We start from the raw sequence: 17,177 nt of genomic DNA, 5'->3' as shown, positions 1-17,177 counted from the left end.
AAAATGCAAGGAGGCTGAGGAGAGGTTTGTACCCAAGAGTAACAGGAATAATGAAAAAGCCAGGATGAGCCCATGGTTTACCCAAAGGTGCAGGGAGGCAAAAACCAAGTGTGCTAGGGAATGGAAGAAATATAGAAGGCAAAGGACCCAGGAGAATAAGGAGAGCAGTCGTAGAGCCAGAAACGAATATGCACAGATAAGAAGGGAAGCCCAAAGACAATATGAAAATGACATAGCAGCGAAAGCCAAATCTGACCCGAAACTGTTGTACAGCCACATCAGGAGGAAAACAACAGTCAAGGACCAGGTAATCAGGCTAAGGAAGGAAGGAGGAGAGACAACAAGAAATGACCGTGAAGTATGTGAGGAACACAACAAGAGATTCAAAGAAGTGTTCACAGAGGAGACAGAAGGGGCTACAGAAAGACTGAGAGGTGGGGCACACCACCATGTGCTGGACACAGTGAACACAACCAAGGAAGAAGTGAAGAGGCTTCTGAGTGAGCTAGATACCTCAAAGGCAATGGGGCCAGATAACATCTCCCCATGGGTATTGAGAGAGGGAGCAGAGGCGCTATGTGTACCCCTAACAACAATATTCAATACATCTATCGAAACAGGGAGATTGCCTGAGGCATGGAAGACAGCAAATGTAGTCCCAATCTTTAAAAAAGAAGACAGACATGAAGCATTAAAATACAGACCAGTGTCACTGACATGTATAGTATGCAAAATCATGGAGAAGATTATCAGGAGAAGAGTGGTGGAACACCTAGAAAGGAATGATCTCATCAACAGCAGCCAACATGGTTTCAGGGACGGGAAATCCTGTGTCACAAACCTACTGGAGTTCTATGACATGGTGACAGCAGTAAGACAAGAGAGAGAGGGGTGGGTGGATTGCATTTTCTTGGACTGCAAGAAGGCGTTTGACACAGTACCACACAAGAGATTAGTGCAAAAACTGGAGGGCCAAGCAGGGATAACAGGGAAGGCACTACAATGGATCAGGGAATATTTGTCAGGAAGACAGCAGCGAGTAATGGTACGTGGCGAGGTGTCAGAGTGGGCACCTATGACCAGCGGAGTCCCACAGGGGTCAGTCCTAGGACCAGTGCTGTTTCTGGTTGTTGTTTGTCCGTCGATTCGACGAGGACCATCTAGTCATCCTGGGGTCGAAGTTGGTGGGTACGCAGATGACTTGTCAGGCCAATCCGCGCACGGAACGTTCTCTGGCAGTGTGGACAGGGAAGGGTGGCGGCATCGAGGGGTCTGATGCCTCTGGTCTTCCTCGCCTGCCTGCGCTGCTCAGCTAGTGAGATTCTGCTTGCCTCGCAGGATGTCGCCCCTTTCTGGACAACTGCTCGCCAGTCATTCCTGCCCTGAGCTATCAGCTCCCACATGGTGTGGTTGATGTTGAAAGCTTTCAGAGCAGTCTTAAGGGTGTCCTTATAGCGCTTCTTTTGGCCACCTAGAGAGCGCTTTCCATGCTGCAGTTCGCCAAACAAGAGTTTCTTTGGCAGCCGGTGGTCTGGCATGCAAGCAACGTGACCTGCCCAGCGAAGCTGTGTCTGCATTAGGATGGTGTAGATGCTAGGCAGGCCAGCTGTAGTCAGCACTTCTGTGTCTGGGATCTTATCTTGCCATTTGGTGCCAAGAATTTTTCTGAGCCGTGTGGTGTGAAAGTGGTTCAACTTTCTGGCGTGACGTTTGTAGACAGTCCAGGTTTCGCAGCCATAGAGAAGTGTGGTGAGGACTATGGCTCTGTACACCTTGATCTTGTTTCTGGTATTTGTGAACGACATGACAGAAGGAATAAACTCTGAGGTGTCACTGTTTGCAGATGACGTGAAGTTGATGAGAAGAATTCATTCGATCGAAGACCAGGCAGAACTACAAAGGGATCTGGACAGGCTGCAGACCTGGTCCAGCAATTGGCTCCTGGAGTTCAATCCCACCAAGTGCAAAGTCAGGAAGATTGGGGAAGGGCAAAGAAGACCGCAGACGGAGTACAGTCTAGGGGGCCAGAGACTACAAACCTCACTCAAGGAAAAAGATCTTGGGGTGAGTATAACACCAGGCACATCTCCTGAAGCGCACATCAACCAAATAACTGCTGCAGCATATGGGCGCCTGGCAAACCTCAGAACAGCATTCCGACATCTTAATAAGGAGTCGTTCAGGACCCTGTACACCGTGTACGTTAGGCCCATATTGGAGTATGCGGCACCAGTTTGGAACCCACACCTAGCCAAGCATGTAAAGAAACTAGAGAAAGTGCAAAGGTTTGCCACAAGACTAGTCCCAGAGCTAAGAGGCATGTCCTACGAGGAGAGGTTAAGGGAAATCAACCTGACGACACTGGAGAACAGGAGAGATAGGGGGGACATGATAACGACTTACAAAATACTGAGAGGAATTGACAAGGTGGACAGAGACAGAATGTTCCAGAGACTGGACACAAAAACAAGGGGACACAGTTGGAAGCTGAAGACACAGATGAATCACAGGGATGTTAGGAAGTATTTCTTCAGCCACAGAGTAGTCAGGAAGCGAAATAGTTTGGGAACCGATGTAGTGGAGGCAGGATCCATACATAGCTTTAAGCAGAGGTACGATAAAGCTCATGGTTCAGGGAGAGTGACATAGTGGCGACCAGTGAAGAGGCGGGGCCAGGAGCTTGGACTCGACCCCTGCAACCTCAACTAGGTGAGTACAACTAGGTGAGTACACACACACACACATACACACACACACACACACACACACACACACAACACACACAACACACCACACACACACACACACACAGACACACACACAAACACAAAGACACACACAGACACACACACACAAACACACAGACACACACAGACACACACACACACACACACACACACACACACACACACACACACACACACACACACACACACACACACACACACACACACACACACACCTACACACACACACACCTACACACCTACACACCTACACACACACAACAGGCCTAGTGTCTAATCGACATGTGCCTAGGACAAAATGGTAACTAACCTACACACCTACACACACACAACAGAGACTTGATCCAAGGAGATGGAGTCTTGGTATTGTTGATATCGAGAAAACTTGATCCAAGGAGATGGAGTAGAAATATTTGAGGTAGAAGTGGATGGTGGGAGGTGTGGGGGGAAAATCTTTGTATTATTGATATCTAGAAAACTTGATCCGAGGAATTGGAGTCTTTGTATTATCGAAAAAAACTTGATCCAAGGAGATGGAAGAGAAATACTTGGACATAGAGGGTAGAAGTGGATGGTGAGAGGTCTTTGTATTATTGATATTGAGAAAAAACTTGATCCAAGGAGATGGAGTCTTTGTATTATCGAGAAAAACTTGATCCAAGGAGATGGAGCAGGAATATTTAGGGGTGGAAGGAAGGGTACCCAAAAAATTTGATCCAAGGAGATGGAGATCATAAGAAAATGAAATTAAAAAAAAAATTCGAAAAAATTAGGGATGGGGTGAAAGTGGGAGGGGGAACCTCAAAAATTTGATCCCAGGAGATGGAGATCATAAGAAAATGAAATTCGAAAAAAATCGGAAAAAAAATTCGGGGCGCGGCGGTGATCCGGACGATACTGCAGAAGGCACTGCAGAAGGCACGGGCGGGCGCGAGGGCGCGGCAGGTGGGCGCACGGGCGGCAGGTCGGCGCGAGGGCAGGGAGGGTGGGGGCGTGGGTGGGGGTTGAGGGTGTGGTGGGGGGTTGAGGGCAAGGTGGTCGAGGGTGAGGTGGTCGAGGGTGGGGGGTCGTGAGTGGGGGTCGTGGGAGGGGTTGTGGGCGGGGTCATGGGTGGGGGTCTTGGGTGGGGGTCGTGGGTGGGGGTCGTGGGTGGGGGTCGTGGGTGAGGTCATTAGCATAAAGGTGTGAAAAGGAGACTGCTCAGCCGCAGACCTTTCGGGAGGAGACTGCTCAGCCACAGACCTTTCGGGAGGAGACCGCTCAGGAATACAGCGCTCAGCCGTAGAAACCGCTGAGCCGCCTTCGGCACTACTTATATGGAGTGATATATATGCCTTGGTGGGAATCGGCCAGTGTGATAATAAAAAAAAATAAAAAAAAAATATATATATATATATATATATATATATATATATATATATATATATAGATGTATATATATATATATATATATATATATATATATATATATATATATATATATATATATATATAGATGTATATATATATATATATATATATATATATATATATATATATATATATATATATATATATATATATATATATATATATATATATACATATATATATATATATATATATATATATATATATATATATATATATATATATATATATATATATATTATTGTAACCACGAACGAGTGGTCTTGATCAATAATGACACTGCGCTAGCCTAGGATTGGAACCCATGTTGTACTGGCCTGCCTCATGGTAAACGAGAACTACATGACACTTTAAACCAAAGGACCAACCAACCCTACAAGAATGGCGCAGCCAGCAATGCTAGCTGTTGGGCTGCCATCCGAGGGCATATGGAGGTGTGGGAGCTTCTAAGCTAATTAGCTTAGAAGCTCCCACACAGTACACATACACAATACACATACACTTTGTGGTAACTAGCATATCAAAATGAAGTGGAACCCCAGAGGGGAAGATAAAAAGCCAGGGAAACTGATGAAGATTGGTTTTGAAATTAAGAATGGACAAAAGGGGTCAAGGAAAGATGGAACAAGATTGGGAGAGGAAGCTAGGTGAGCTTATTCCTAAAATGGAGGAGAGGTTGGATGCAGAGGGCAAGAAATGGGAGCTGCAAACCGAAGCTGCAAAGGCCAGGATACAAAGCCTAGAAGATGAACTGAGAATGCTGAAGCAGGATATAAAGCAAAAGAATGGAAGGGTCATGGCATCGTCAGGTACACCAATATCTAATAAATGAACTGAAGGAATGGAAGGTGTAGAGGCCCTGTCAAGGCACCAGGCAGCTGAGAAATGTTAAGGCATGAAAGTGACATGCTGTTGGGCACAGGGACAGCATTAAGTGATGAGATTGTAAGATGAGGTGATAAGCATCCCTGCAGAGGCACTATCAGGCCAACAGGAGATCCAGGAAATGATAAGAGAAGCACCAATGGTGATGATTAAATCAGGCCCAGAAATGTGAAGGGAAAGACAATGGGAAGACTAGAGGCAGAGGTCAGTTATTATTCATGGGATTCAGGAGACTGAAGGGAGGACATATGAAGCAAGACGTCAATGAGAGAAAGAAGAGATTGACAGTATCATCAAACAAGCAGGAGAGGAGGACATGACTGAGCAGATAAATTTTCAGAGAATGGGGGATACTTGAGGGGAAAAAATAGCAAGTAAAATTTATTTTCTGGACAGAAACAGTGTGAAACAGGATCCTGCAGCAGACACCATGGCTAAAGTAAACAACAAAATACCAGTGGGTGTGTCTAGATCACAACAGAATGAGAACAGAATAACAAAAACTGAGAGGATACAAAGACACAAAGGGCAAGAAAAAGAGACAAGGCTAGAGTCAGGCACAGGCACCCGGAGTCAAGAGGAGCAGCAATCACAACCACCTATAGAACCACTCACAGAACACTGCAACCAATGAAATTAACCCAAAACAAACCACACTCTGCACTCACAGCCCCCCAGTAGAAACCCCATCTACACTGTACAGTGGCATATTTAAGGTATGGCAGATATAGCACGTGCCCTTTGCACCTCTTGAAGAGGGGTACCAATGAGCGTTTTTGTTAAAATCAGGCAAGCCATCTTTGGACAGTGAAAAAAGAATTTTCTTCAGATGTATGATCTGTCTTTAATTATCAATGATGAGAAGCACTAGGATGGCTACATTGTTAAACCACTTATATAAATTATTAGGTCAAAATACAGTGCAGATTTTATGGATGTTTGGACAGGGGTGCAATTTCAGTGCTTGCCATAGGCACTATTTTCCATAGATGTCGCATTCCGACATCTTAATAAGGAATCATTCAGGACCCTGCACACCGTGTACGTTAGGCCCATATTGGAGTATGCGGCACCAGTTTGGAACCCACACCTAGCCAAGCACGTAAAGAAACTAGAGAAAGTGCAAAGGTTTGCAACAAGACTAGTCCCAGAGCTAAGAGGTATGTCCTACGAGGAGAGGTTAAGGGAAATCAACCTGACGACACTGGAGGACAGGAGAGATAGGGGGGACATGATAACGACATACAAAATACTGAGAGGAATTGACAAGGTGGACAAAGACAGGATGTTCCAGAGATTGGACACAGTAACAAGGGGACACAGTTGGAAGTTGAAGACACAGATGAATCACAGGGATGTTAGGAAGTATTTCTTCAGCCACAGAGTAGTCAGTAAGTGGAATAGTTTGGGAAGCGATGTAGTGGAGGCAAGATCCATACATAGCTTTAAGCAGAGGTATGATAAAGCTCACGGCTCAGGGAGAGTGACCTAGTAGCGATCAGTGAAGAGGCGGGGCCAGGAGCTCGGACTCGACCCCCGCAACCTCAACTAGGTGAGTACAACTAGGTGAGTACACACTCACACACACACACACACACACACACACACACACACACACACACACACACACTACCACACACACTACCACACACACTACCACACACACTACCACACACTACCACACACACTACCACACACACTACCATACACACTACCATACACACTACCATACTATCATACACACTACCATACACACTACCATACACACTACCATACACACTACCATACACACTACCATACACACTACCATACACACTACCACACACACTACCATACACACTACCATACACACTACCATACACACTACCATACACACTACCACACACACTACCACACACACTACCACACACACTACCACACACACTACCACACACACACACACACACACACACACACACACACACACACACACACACACACACACACAGGGCCAAGAGCTCGGACTCGACCCCCGCAACCTCAACTAGGTGAGTACACACACACACACACACACACACACACGCACTCATATACAACAGGCCTAGTGTCTAATCGACATGTGCCTAGGACAAAATGGTAACAAAATGGTAACTAACACACACACACACACACACACACACACACACACACACACACACACACACACACACAGTAGCGACCAGTGAAGAGGCGGGGCCAGGAACTTGGACTCGACCCCTGCAACCTCAACTAGGTGAGTACACACAGCCACCACAGTTTCAGGGACGAATAATCCTGTGTCACAAACTTACTGGAGTTCTATGGCAGGGTAACAGCAGTAAGACAGGAGAGAGAGGGGTGGGTACATTGCGTTTTCTTGGGCTGTAAGAAGGCACTTGACACAGTTTCACACAAGTGATTAGTGCAAAAGCTGGAGGGACAGGCAGAGATAACAGGAAAGGAGCTGCAATGGATTAGGGAATACCTGTCAGGAAGATAACAGCAAGTCATGGTACGTGGCGAGGCGTCAGAGTAGGCGCCTGTGATGAGCGGGGTTTAACAGGGGTCAGTCCTAGGACCTGTGCTGCTTCTGGTATTTGTGAACGACATGACGGAAGGAATAGACTCAGAAGTGTCTCTGTTTGCAGATTTTGTGAAGTCGATGAGAAGAATTCAATCGGACGAGGACCAGGCAGAACTACAAAGGGCAGGTCCAGGTCCAGCAATTGGCTTATGGAGTTCAACCCTACCAAGTGCAAAGTTATGAAGATTGGGAAAGGGCAAAGAAGACCACAGATGGAGTACAGTCGAGGGGGCCAGAGACTACAAAACTCACTCAAGGAAAAGGATCTCGGGGTGACTATAGTACCGGGCACATCTCCTGAAGCGCACATCAACCAAATACTTGCTGCAGCATATGGGCGCCTAGCAAACCTCAGAACAACATTCCGAGATCTTAATAAGGAATCGTTCAGGACCCTGTACACTGTATACGTTAGGCCCATATTGGAGTATGCAGCAACAGTTTGGAACCCACACCTAGCCAAGCATGTAAGGAAACTCGAGAAAGTGCAAAGGTTTGCAAAAAGACTAGTCCCAGAGCTAAGAGGTATGTCCTACGAGGAGAGGTTAAGTGAAATAGACCTGATAACACAGGAAGACAAGAGAGATAGGGAGGATATGATATCGACATATAAAATGCTGAGAAAAATCGACAAAGTGGACCGAGTCATGATGTTCTAGAGATGGGACACAACAACAAGGGGTCAGAGTTGGAAGCTGAAAACTCAGGTGAACCACAGGGATGTTAGGAAGTATTTCTTTAGTCACAGAGTTGTCAGGAAGTGGAATAGTCTGGGAAGGGATGTAGTGGAGGCAGGATCCATACATTCTTTTAAGGAGAGGTATGATAAAGCACATGGCGCGGGACAGGTGACCTAGTAGCGGCCAGTGGAGGCGGGGACAGGAGCTGTGACTCGTCCCCTGCAACCACAACTAGGTGAGTACACACACACACACACACACACACACACACACACACACACATACACTTTTACTGAACCGAATTTTTATAATATTTCATGTGACGTGGACTGGTGGTGAGCAGACATCAACGGGAGGGACAGGCAGGGACGCACACCTCTACACACAGCAGTAACCCACGAAGCTCTGGACGCCATTGATGTTCTCATCAACTGGTGAGTCATGGAGAGAGAAAGAGAGTGAGAGAGAGAGAGAGAGAGAGAGAGAGAGAGAGAGAGAGAGAGAGAGAGAGAGAGAGAGAGAGAGAGAGAGAGAGAGAGAGAGAGAGAGAGGAGTGAGTGAGGGCGTTATCAATGTGCGTGATGTTGATTATGATATTGACGATTATGGTTTTGAGGATGAAGATAAGGATGCTTAAGGTAGATGATAGAGACGTTGGTACCTTATAATGGTCACCCAAAAGGTTACAGTTAAGTTCAATGGTTATATATGACACGAGGTTCTATTAAAACGTTCCTGAGAGGTTATACACAGATCACAGCGCCTCTGCCAATACTTCTCTCTCCTAACAGCGTCTAGTACGGACTGCGATTCTTCTTCAATCTCCTCCACGTCGTTAAAACACCGCCCCTTGAGTAACATTTTTTTTTGGGGGGGGGCGGGAAAGAGATTAAGAGATCTGAGGAGCTGGGAGTTTGGGGGGATGACCACTATGTTGTTTCTCGCCAGAAAACGATTGTCGCTCTGGTCTTGAGTCAGCAAATGAGGCACAAATTTCTCAGCCACTCATCTCATGTTCAAATCTTCAGTAAAAATACTTCACCACGACCCATAAAAAATTTCCACAGCACTTGAAATGTCCTGGATACTCTGATGACGATCTTCACACTTTTTCAATGATATCCGCTTTTGACGTTGATATAGGACCAGAATGTTCATCATCCTCGACTGATGTTCATCCATCCTTGAGTGGAGAAAAACCATTTAAAACACTGTGTGCGACCCATTGACTCATCGCCAGATGCTGGCAGAAGAATTTTGTTTCACTACCCTCTTTAACGATCTTGAAATAAACTTTTACACACACACACACACACACACACACACACACACACACACACACACACAGTGAACAACCCTACAAGTGATAACCAAAGTATTAGCAAAAATAAATAAAGTAAAGGCCAGAGAAAGCCTGAAATTATACAACAAAATTTCAAAGTGCCAGTTCGTTGAGGCCTAGTTGGCACTTGTTGCCACATTGTTACACATAACAAAGTACAAAGCGAGTGACTAAAGAGAAAAGATCAAATAGAATTAAGAGGTTGGCTAACGACAAACTGTGATGTAGCACACAGCGTGAATAAGCTAGCAAGAAAGGGGATATATATATATATATATATATATATATATATATATATATATATATATATATATATATATATATATATATATATATATATATATATATATATATATACATATACATAAATATATATAAGCAGAGGTGGTGGCAGCAGTAGGCCTGAGGAAGTAGCGCCGCCATAACAGGTTGGGTGTCATCACAAATAAGAAGTGTACTTACCAAAAGTGAAGTGTAAATTATAAAAGTAGCAGTATACAAGTGATAAGTGTGGTAAATGAGGACTCAAAAGGGCAACGAGAAAAGAATAGCTGAAGAAGTCAGAGGTGGAAGGGCGAGGTGCACGAGTCATCGTACAGCGAGCATCGTACATCAGGCATCTGGATGGACGTCCGCTCTGAGGAGTAACGTACAAATCACCTGTTTGTGGTTGGCGGGAAGTTTTTGAGTGGTAGAGCCGGCCCTACGATCACTGGTAGCTGGCTATCACAAACCCTGCTCCAGAGGGATTATCATACACACAACACCTAGCAGTAGTAGGAAGATAAAATTTGTAGGAGCAAGGAATAGGCAGGAGGATTAAGTCGGGGCTAATGGGACTACAGCCCTGACAACAGTTTCGAGAGATAATGTTTTAGGACACAAAGACAGTACAATCTGAGAAGCAAGTATTGGGTACACATGTACTACATACTACAACCCACTCACTGTTCCCTCTGCCACCAACCCCCATATCACAAACCTCACCCCAACAGCTGTCCCTTATGGGCATTCTGACCCCATCCCCATCAACACAAACCCCACCTACACCACAGCACCATATAGGCCCCCACCAAGGCTCTTGCTCCCCAACCCCAATATTCTTGCATGACCACAATGATAGAAAAGAAACTGAAGGTTTGGTACACAAACGCGGATGGAATAACGAATAAACATGAGGAGTGGAATGAAAGAATCAGTGAAAAATCCCCAGACATCATAGCAGTCACAGAAACAAAACTCGCTGAGACAATAACAGACACAATCTTCCCAATGGGATATCAGATGCTGAGGAAAGATAGAAGGAGTAGAGGGGGAGGAGGGGTTGCACTGCTCATAAAACACCGATGGGGATTTGAGGAAATGGAAGGCATGGACATGATTGGAGAAAGAGACTACATTGTAGGTACAATTCAGTCCGGAGAACATAAAGTAGTCATTGGAGTGATGTATAACCCACCACAGAACTGCAGGAGGCCAAGAGAGGAGTACGAAGAAAACAACAGGGTGATGGTGGACACACTGGCTGAGGTGGCAAGAAGAGCTCACTCGAGCAGAGCAAAGTTGCTGGTAATGGGCGATTTCAACCACAGGGAGATCGACTGGGAAAACCTGGAGCCACATGGGGGTCCCGAAACATGGAGAGCCAAGCTGATGGATGTGGTACTTGAAAACCTCATGCATCAACATGTCAGGGACACAACCAGAGAGAGAGGGGAGGATGAGCCAGCAAGACTGGATCTTGTGTTCACCCTGAGCAGTTCAGACATTGAGGACATCACTTACGAGAGGCCCCTTGGAGCTAGCGATCACGTGGTTCTGAGTTTTGATTATATAGTAGAGTTACAAGTGGAGAAGGTAACAGGAACTGAAGGGGACAGGCCAAACTATAAAAGGGGGGACTAAACAGATATGAGAAACTTCCTGCAGGAGGTTCAGTGGGACAGAGAAATGGTAGGAAAATCAGTAAACGAGATGATGGAATATGTGGCAACAAAGTGCAAGGAGGCAGAGGAAAGGTTTGTTCCCAAGGGAAACAGAAATAATAGGAAGACCAAAACGAGTCCTTGGTTTACCCGAAGGTGTAGGGAGGCAAAAACTAAGTGCAACAGAGAATGGAAAAGGAACAGGAGGCATAGGACCCAGGAAAACAAGGAGATTAGTAGAAGAGCCAGAAACGAGTATGCACAGATAAGGAGGGAGGCCCAGTGACAGTATGAAAACGACATAGCATCGAAAGTCAAATCTGACCCGAAACTGCTGTATAGCCACATTAGGAGGAAGACAACAGTCAAGGACCAGGTGATAAGGTTGAGGAAAGAAGGTGGAGCACTCACAAGAAATGATCAAGAGGTATGTGAGGAGCTCAACACGAGATTTAAGGAAGTATTTACAGTAGAGACTGGAAGGACCCTGGGGGGACAGACCAGATGGGGACACCAGCAAGGAATACACCAACAAGTGTTGGACGACATACATACAGATGAGGAGGAGGTGAAGAAACTGCTAAGGGACATCGAGACCTCAAAGGCAATGGGACCGGACAACATCTCCCCGTGGGTCCTTAGAGAGGGAGCAGATATGTTGTGCGTGCCACTTACCACAATCTTCAACACGTCCCTGGAAACTGGGCAACTACCTGAGGTATGGAAGATGGCAAATGTAGTTCCCATTTTTAAAAAAGGAGACAGAAAAGAGGCACTAAACTATAGACCTGTGTCATTGACCTGTATAGTATGCAAAGTTATGGAGAAGATTATCAGGAGAGTGGTGGAGCACCTGGAACGGAACAAGAGTATAAATGCCAACCAGCACGGATTCATGGAAGGCAAATCCTGTGTCACAAACCTTCTGGAGTTTTATGATAAAATAACAGAAGTAAGACACGAGAGAGAGAGGGGTGGGTTCATTGCATCTTCTTGGACTGCAAGAAGGCCTTTGACACAGTTCCTCACAAGAGATTAGTGCAGAAGCTAGAGCATCAGGCGCATATAACAGGAAAGGCACTGCAATGGATCAGAGAATACCTGACAGGGAGGCAACAACGAGTCATGGTACTTAATGATGTATCACAGTGGGCACCTGTGACGAGCGGGGTCCCACAGGGGCCGGTCCTAGGACCAGTGCTATTTTTGGTATATGTGAACGACATGATGGAAGGGTTAGACTCAGAAGTGTCCCTGTTTGCAGATGATGTGAAGTTAATGAGGAGAATTAAATCTGATGAGGACCAGGCAGGACTTCAAAGAGACCTGGACAGACTGGACACCTGGTCCAGCAAATGGCTTCTCGAATTTAATCCTGCCAAATGCAAAGTCATGAAGATAGGGGAAGGGCACAGAAGACCACAGACAGAGTATAGGCTAGGTGGCCAAAGACTGCAAACCTCACTCAAGGAGAAAGATCTTGGGGTGAGCATAACACCGAGCATGTCTCCGGAAGCACACATCAATCAGATAACTGCTGCAGCATATGGGCGCCTGGCAAACCTGAGAACAGCATTCCATACCTTAGTAAGTAATCGTTCGAGACACTGTACACCGTGTATGTCAGGCCCATACTGGAGTATGCGGCACCTGTTTGGAACCTGCACTTGATAAAGCACGTCAACAAACTAGAGAAATTACAAAGGTTTGCGACAAGGTTAGTTCCAGAGCTAAGGGGAATGCCCTATGAAGAAAGATTAAGGGAAATCGGCCTGACGACACTGGAGGACAGGAGGGTCAGGGGAGACATGATAACGACATATAAAATACTGCGTGGAATAGACAAGGTGGACAAAGACAGGATGTTCCAGGGAGGGGACACAGAAACAAGAGGCCACAATTGGAAGTTGAAGACACAAATGAGTCAGAGAGATATTAGGAAGTATTTCTTCAGTCATAGAGTTGTAAGGCAGTGGAATAGCCTAGAAAATGACGTAGTGGAGGCAGGAACCATACACAGTTTTAAGACGAGGTTTGATCAAGCTCATGGAGCGGGGAGAGAGAGGGCCCAGTAGCAACCGGTGAAGAGGCGGGGCCAGGAGCTAAGACTCGACCCCTGCAACCACAAATAGGTGAGTACACACACACACACACACACACATACTCACACACACACACACACACACACACACACACACACACACACATATACTCACACACACACACACACACACACACACACACACACACACACACACACACACACACACACACACACACACACACACATATACTCACACACACACACACACACACACACACACACACACACACACACACACACACACACACACACACACACACACACATATACTCACACACACACACACACACACACACACACACACACACACACACACACACACACACACACACACACACACACACACACACATACACACACACACATACACACGCAAAATTTCATTCTCATACACAGAAAATCACAACAATACACTGAGAACACGACAAAAAAATGCCATCTTTGCTCAACAGAATGACCTAAAGCAATGAATCTCACCATACTGCTTGATAAAGAAGTTTGTTGTACATTATTCACCCCAGAAGTGCGCGAACGTTCGAGTCATGGAACTTTTTGCTAGTACCTCGTACGCTATACCTGTCCTTAAGAGAGTGCGTGATATACATGCACTGAGCTAAGACGCCCTGGACATCTTAGCAGCGTAGCAGTTCTAAATGATGCTGACACACAGATACACCTGTGGCTATGAGTGCTGGTTTACTATTTCCTTAATAAGGGTAAGATCTACCAGACTGCCTTTCCTAGTAATCAATAACCAGGATGAGGTTGAACCCCAACTTGCAGATGGTGGCAGCGGAGGGTTGGAAGTACTCTTCCCCCGGGAAACAGCACCGACTCTCTGGTCATGCAGAAGCTCATTTTCATTATCTGAACACATTGTCTTGCATTTAAATTCGCAGCGAAGAATGATTTTACCGTCTCGTTTAACATGCAAAAAATAGGTTGATCTACAAATCCTTCATTCTGCCTCAGTAGCTGTCAAAAACAACATTGATCTCCCTGAGAGACATGAGGCACTACTTCTCATACCCAAGTAAATACATTAGCCCACACACAAGTGTCCTGTGCACGGCCAGTACAACTCAGTAGAGAAGGTATCAGCAGGGTCAAAGAGTCGCTCTCAGAGAGGGCATTTCCCTTTGAAGGAATTGGTGCCTGCACAAACAGCTATCGTATAATGACTGGTAAATGGTAATGACATGATTGTAAACAAGTCGCTGTATGGAGGGCCCGAACCTATCTTATTAGGCCGGCGTGGTCCGGTGGATACCTCACTGGCCTGTTGTTTTAGGACTGGCTGGCCAATGGCTCAAAACCTCCGTGCAGGGTTATTACGATAAGTTCCAGAGCCTTGTCAGTCTTAAAACACAAAATGTAACCAAATCAAAATTGAGAGTGATGATAAAGATGACGATAGGTGATGATGGATCATTGATGATGATGTTGGTGAACATAAATGGGGAAATTTCTGTTAAATAGAAGAAGGACGAAAAATCAACACAGACAATAAAATAGAGTACCCGAAAGCCGAGTCTTTGACCCTGCAGTGTTGCTGGAGTGTGTGACTGAGCTACCAGTGTTGCTGGAGTGTGTGACTGAGCTACCAGTGTTGCTGGAGTGTGTGACTGAGCTAGCAGTGTTGCTGGTGTGTGTGACTGAGCTAGCAGTGTTGCTGGAGTGTGTGACTGAGCTAGCAGTGTTGCTGGAGTGTGTGACTGAGCTAGCAGTGTTGCTGGTGTGTGTGACTGAGCTAGCAGTGTTGCTGGAGTGTGTGACTGAGCTAGCAGTGTTGCTGGTGTGTGTGACTGAGCTAACAGTGTTGCTGGAGTGTGTGACTGAGCTAGCAGTGTTGCTGGTGTGTGTGACTGAGCTAGCAGTGTTGCTGGTGTGTGTGACTGAGCTAGCAGTGTTGCTGGCGTGTGTGACTGAGCTAGCAGTGTTGCTGGAGTGTGTGACTGAGCTAGCAGTGTTGCTGGCGTGTGTGACTGAGCTAGCAGTGTTGCTGGCGTGTGTGACTGAGCTAGCAGTGTTGCTGGCGTGTGTGACTGAGCTAGCAGTGTTGCTGGCGTGTGTGACTGAGCTACCAGTGTTGCTGGAGTGTGTGACTGAGCTACCAGTGTTGCTGGAGTGTGTGACTGAGCTACCAGTGTTGCTTGCGTGTGTGACTGAGCTACCAGTGTTGCTGGTGTGTGTAACTGAGCTAGCAGTGTTGCTGGAGTGCGTGACTGAGCTAGCAGTGTTGCTGGCGTGTGTGACTGAGCTACCAGTGTTGCTGGAGTGTGTGACTGAGCTACCAGTGTTGCTGGAGTGTGTGACTGAGCTAGCAGTGTTGTTGGCGTGTGTGACTGAGCTACCAGTGTTGCTGGCGTGTGTGACTGAGCTACCAGTGTTGCTGGCGTGTGTGACTGAGCTACCAGTGTTGCTGGAGTGTGTGACTGAGCTACCAGTGTTGCTGGCGTGTGTGACTGAGCTACCAGTGTTGCTGGAGTGTGTGACTGAGCTACCAGTGTTGCTGGAGTGTGTGACTGAGCTACCAGTGTTGCTGGAGTGTGTGACTGAGCTACCAGTGTTGTTGGCGTGTGTGACTGAGCTACCAGTGTTGCTGGTGTGTGTGACTGAGCTACCAGTGTTGCTGGCGTGTGTGACTGAGCTACCAGTGTTGCTGGAGTGTGTGACTGAGCTAGCAGTGTTGCTGGCGTGTGTGACTGAGCTACCAGTGTTGCTGGCGTGTGTGACTGAGCTACCAGTGTTGCTGGAGTGTGTGACTGAGCTACCAGTGTTGCTGGAGTGTGTGACTGAGCTACCAGTGTTGCTGGAGTGTGTGACTGAGCTACCAGTGTTGCTGGAGTGTGTGACTGAGCTACCAGTGTTGCTGGCGTGTGTGACTGAGCTACCAGTGTTGCTGGAGTGTGTGACTGAGCTACCAGTGTTGCTGGAGTGTGTGACTGAGCTACCAGTGTTGCTGGCGTGTGTGACTGAGCTACCAGTGTTGCTGGAGTGTGTGACTGAGCTACCAGTGTTGCTGGCGTGTGTGACTGAGCTACCAGTGTTGCTGGAGTGTGTGACTGAGCTACCAGTGTTGCTGGAGTGTGTGACTGAGCTAGCAGTGTTGCTGGTGTGTGTGACTGAGCTACCAGTGTTGCTGGTGTGTGTGACTGAGCTACCAGTGTTGCTGGAGTGTGTGACTGAGCTAGCAGTGTTGCTGGTGTGTGTGACTGAGCTACCAGTGTTGCTGGTGTGTGTGACTGAGCTACCAGTGTTGCTGGTGTGTGTGACTGAGCTACCAGTGTTGCTGGAGTGTGTGACTGAGCTACCAGTGTTGCTGGAGTGTGTGACTGAGCTACCAGTGTTGCTGGAGTGTGTGACTGAGCTACCAGTGTTGCTGGAGTGTGTGACTGAGCTACCAGTGTTGCTGGCGTGTGTGACTGAGCTACCAGTGTTGCTGGAGTGTGTGACTGAGCTACCAGTGTTGCTGGAGTGTGTGACTGAGCTACCAGTGTTGC

General features: G+C 46.6%; 1 protein-coding gene across 1 annotated transcript in view; it reads left to right on the top strand.

Moving 5' to 3' along the window:
• The window catches only part of TrpA1 (Transient receptor potential cation channel A1), a 249,076-nt gene that overhangs the window by 112,630 nt on the left and 119,269 nt on the right, over nt 1-17,177 (top strand). Inside the window, 1 exon segment of the mRNA XM_070087089.1 lies at nt 8,647-8,737. Within this exon segment, the coding sequence (XP_069943190.1) occupies nt 8,647-8,737 (91 nt within the window).

Source organism: Cherax quadricarinatus, chromosome 20, assembly GCF_038502225.1.
Source record: "Cherax quadricarinatus isolate ZL_2023a chromosome 20, ASM3850222v1, whole genome shotgun sequence".
Lineage (NCBI taxonomy): Eukaryota > Metazoa > Arthropoda > Malacostraca > Decapoda > Parastacidae > Cherax > Cherax quadricarinatus.
This window is presented reverse-complemented; position numbering and strand designations above follow the sequence as displayed.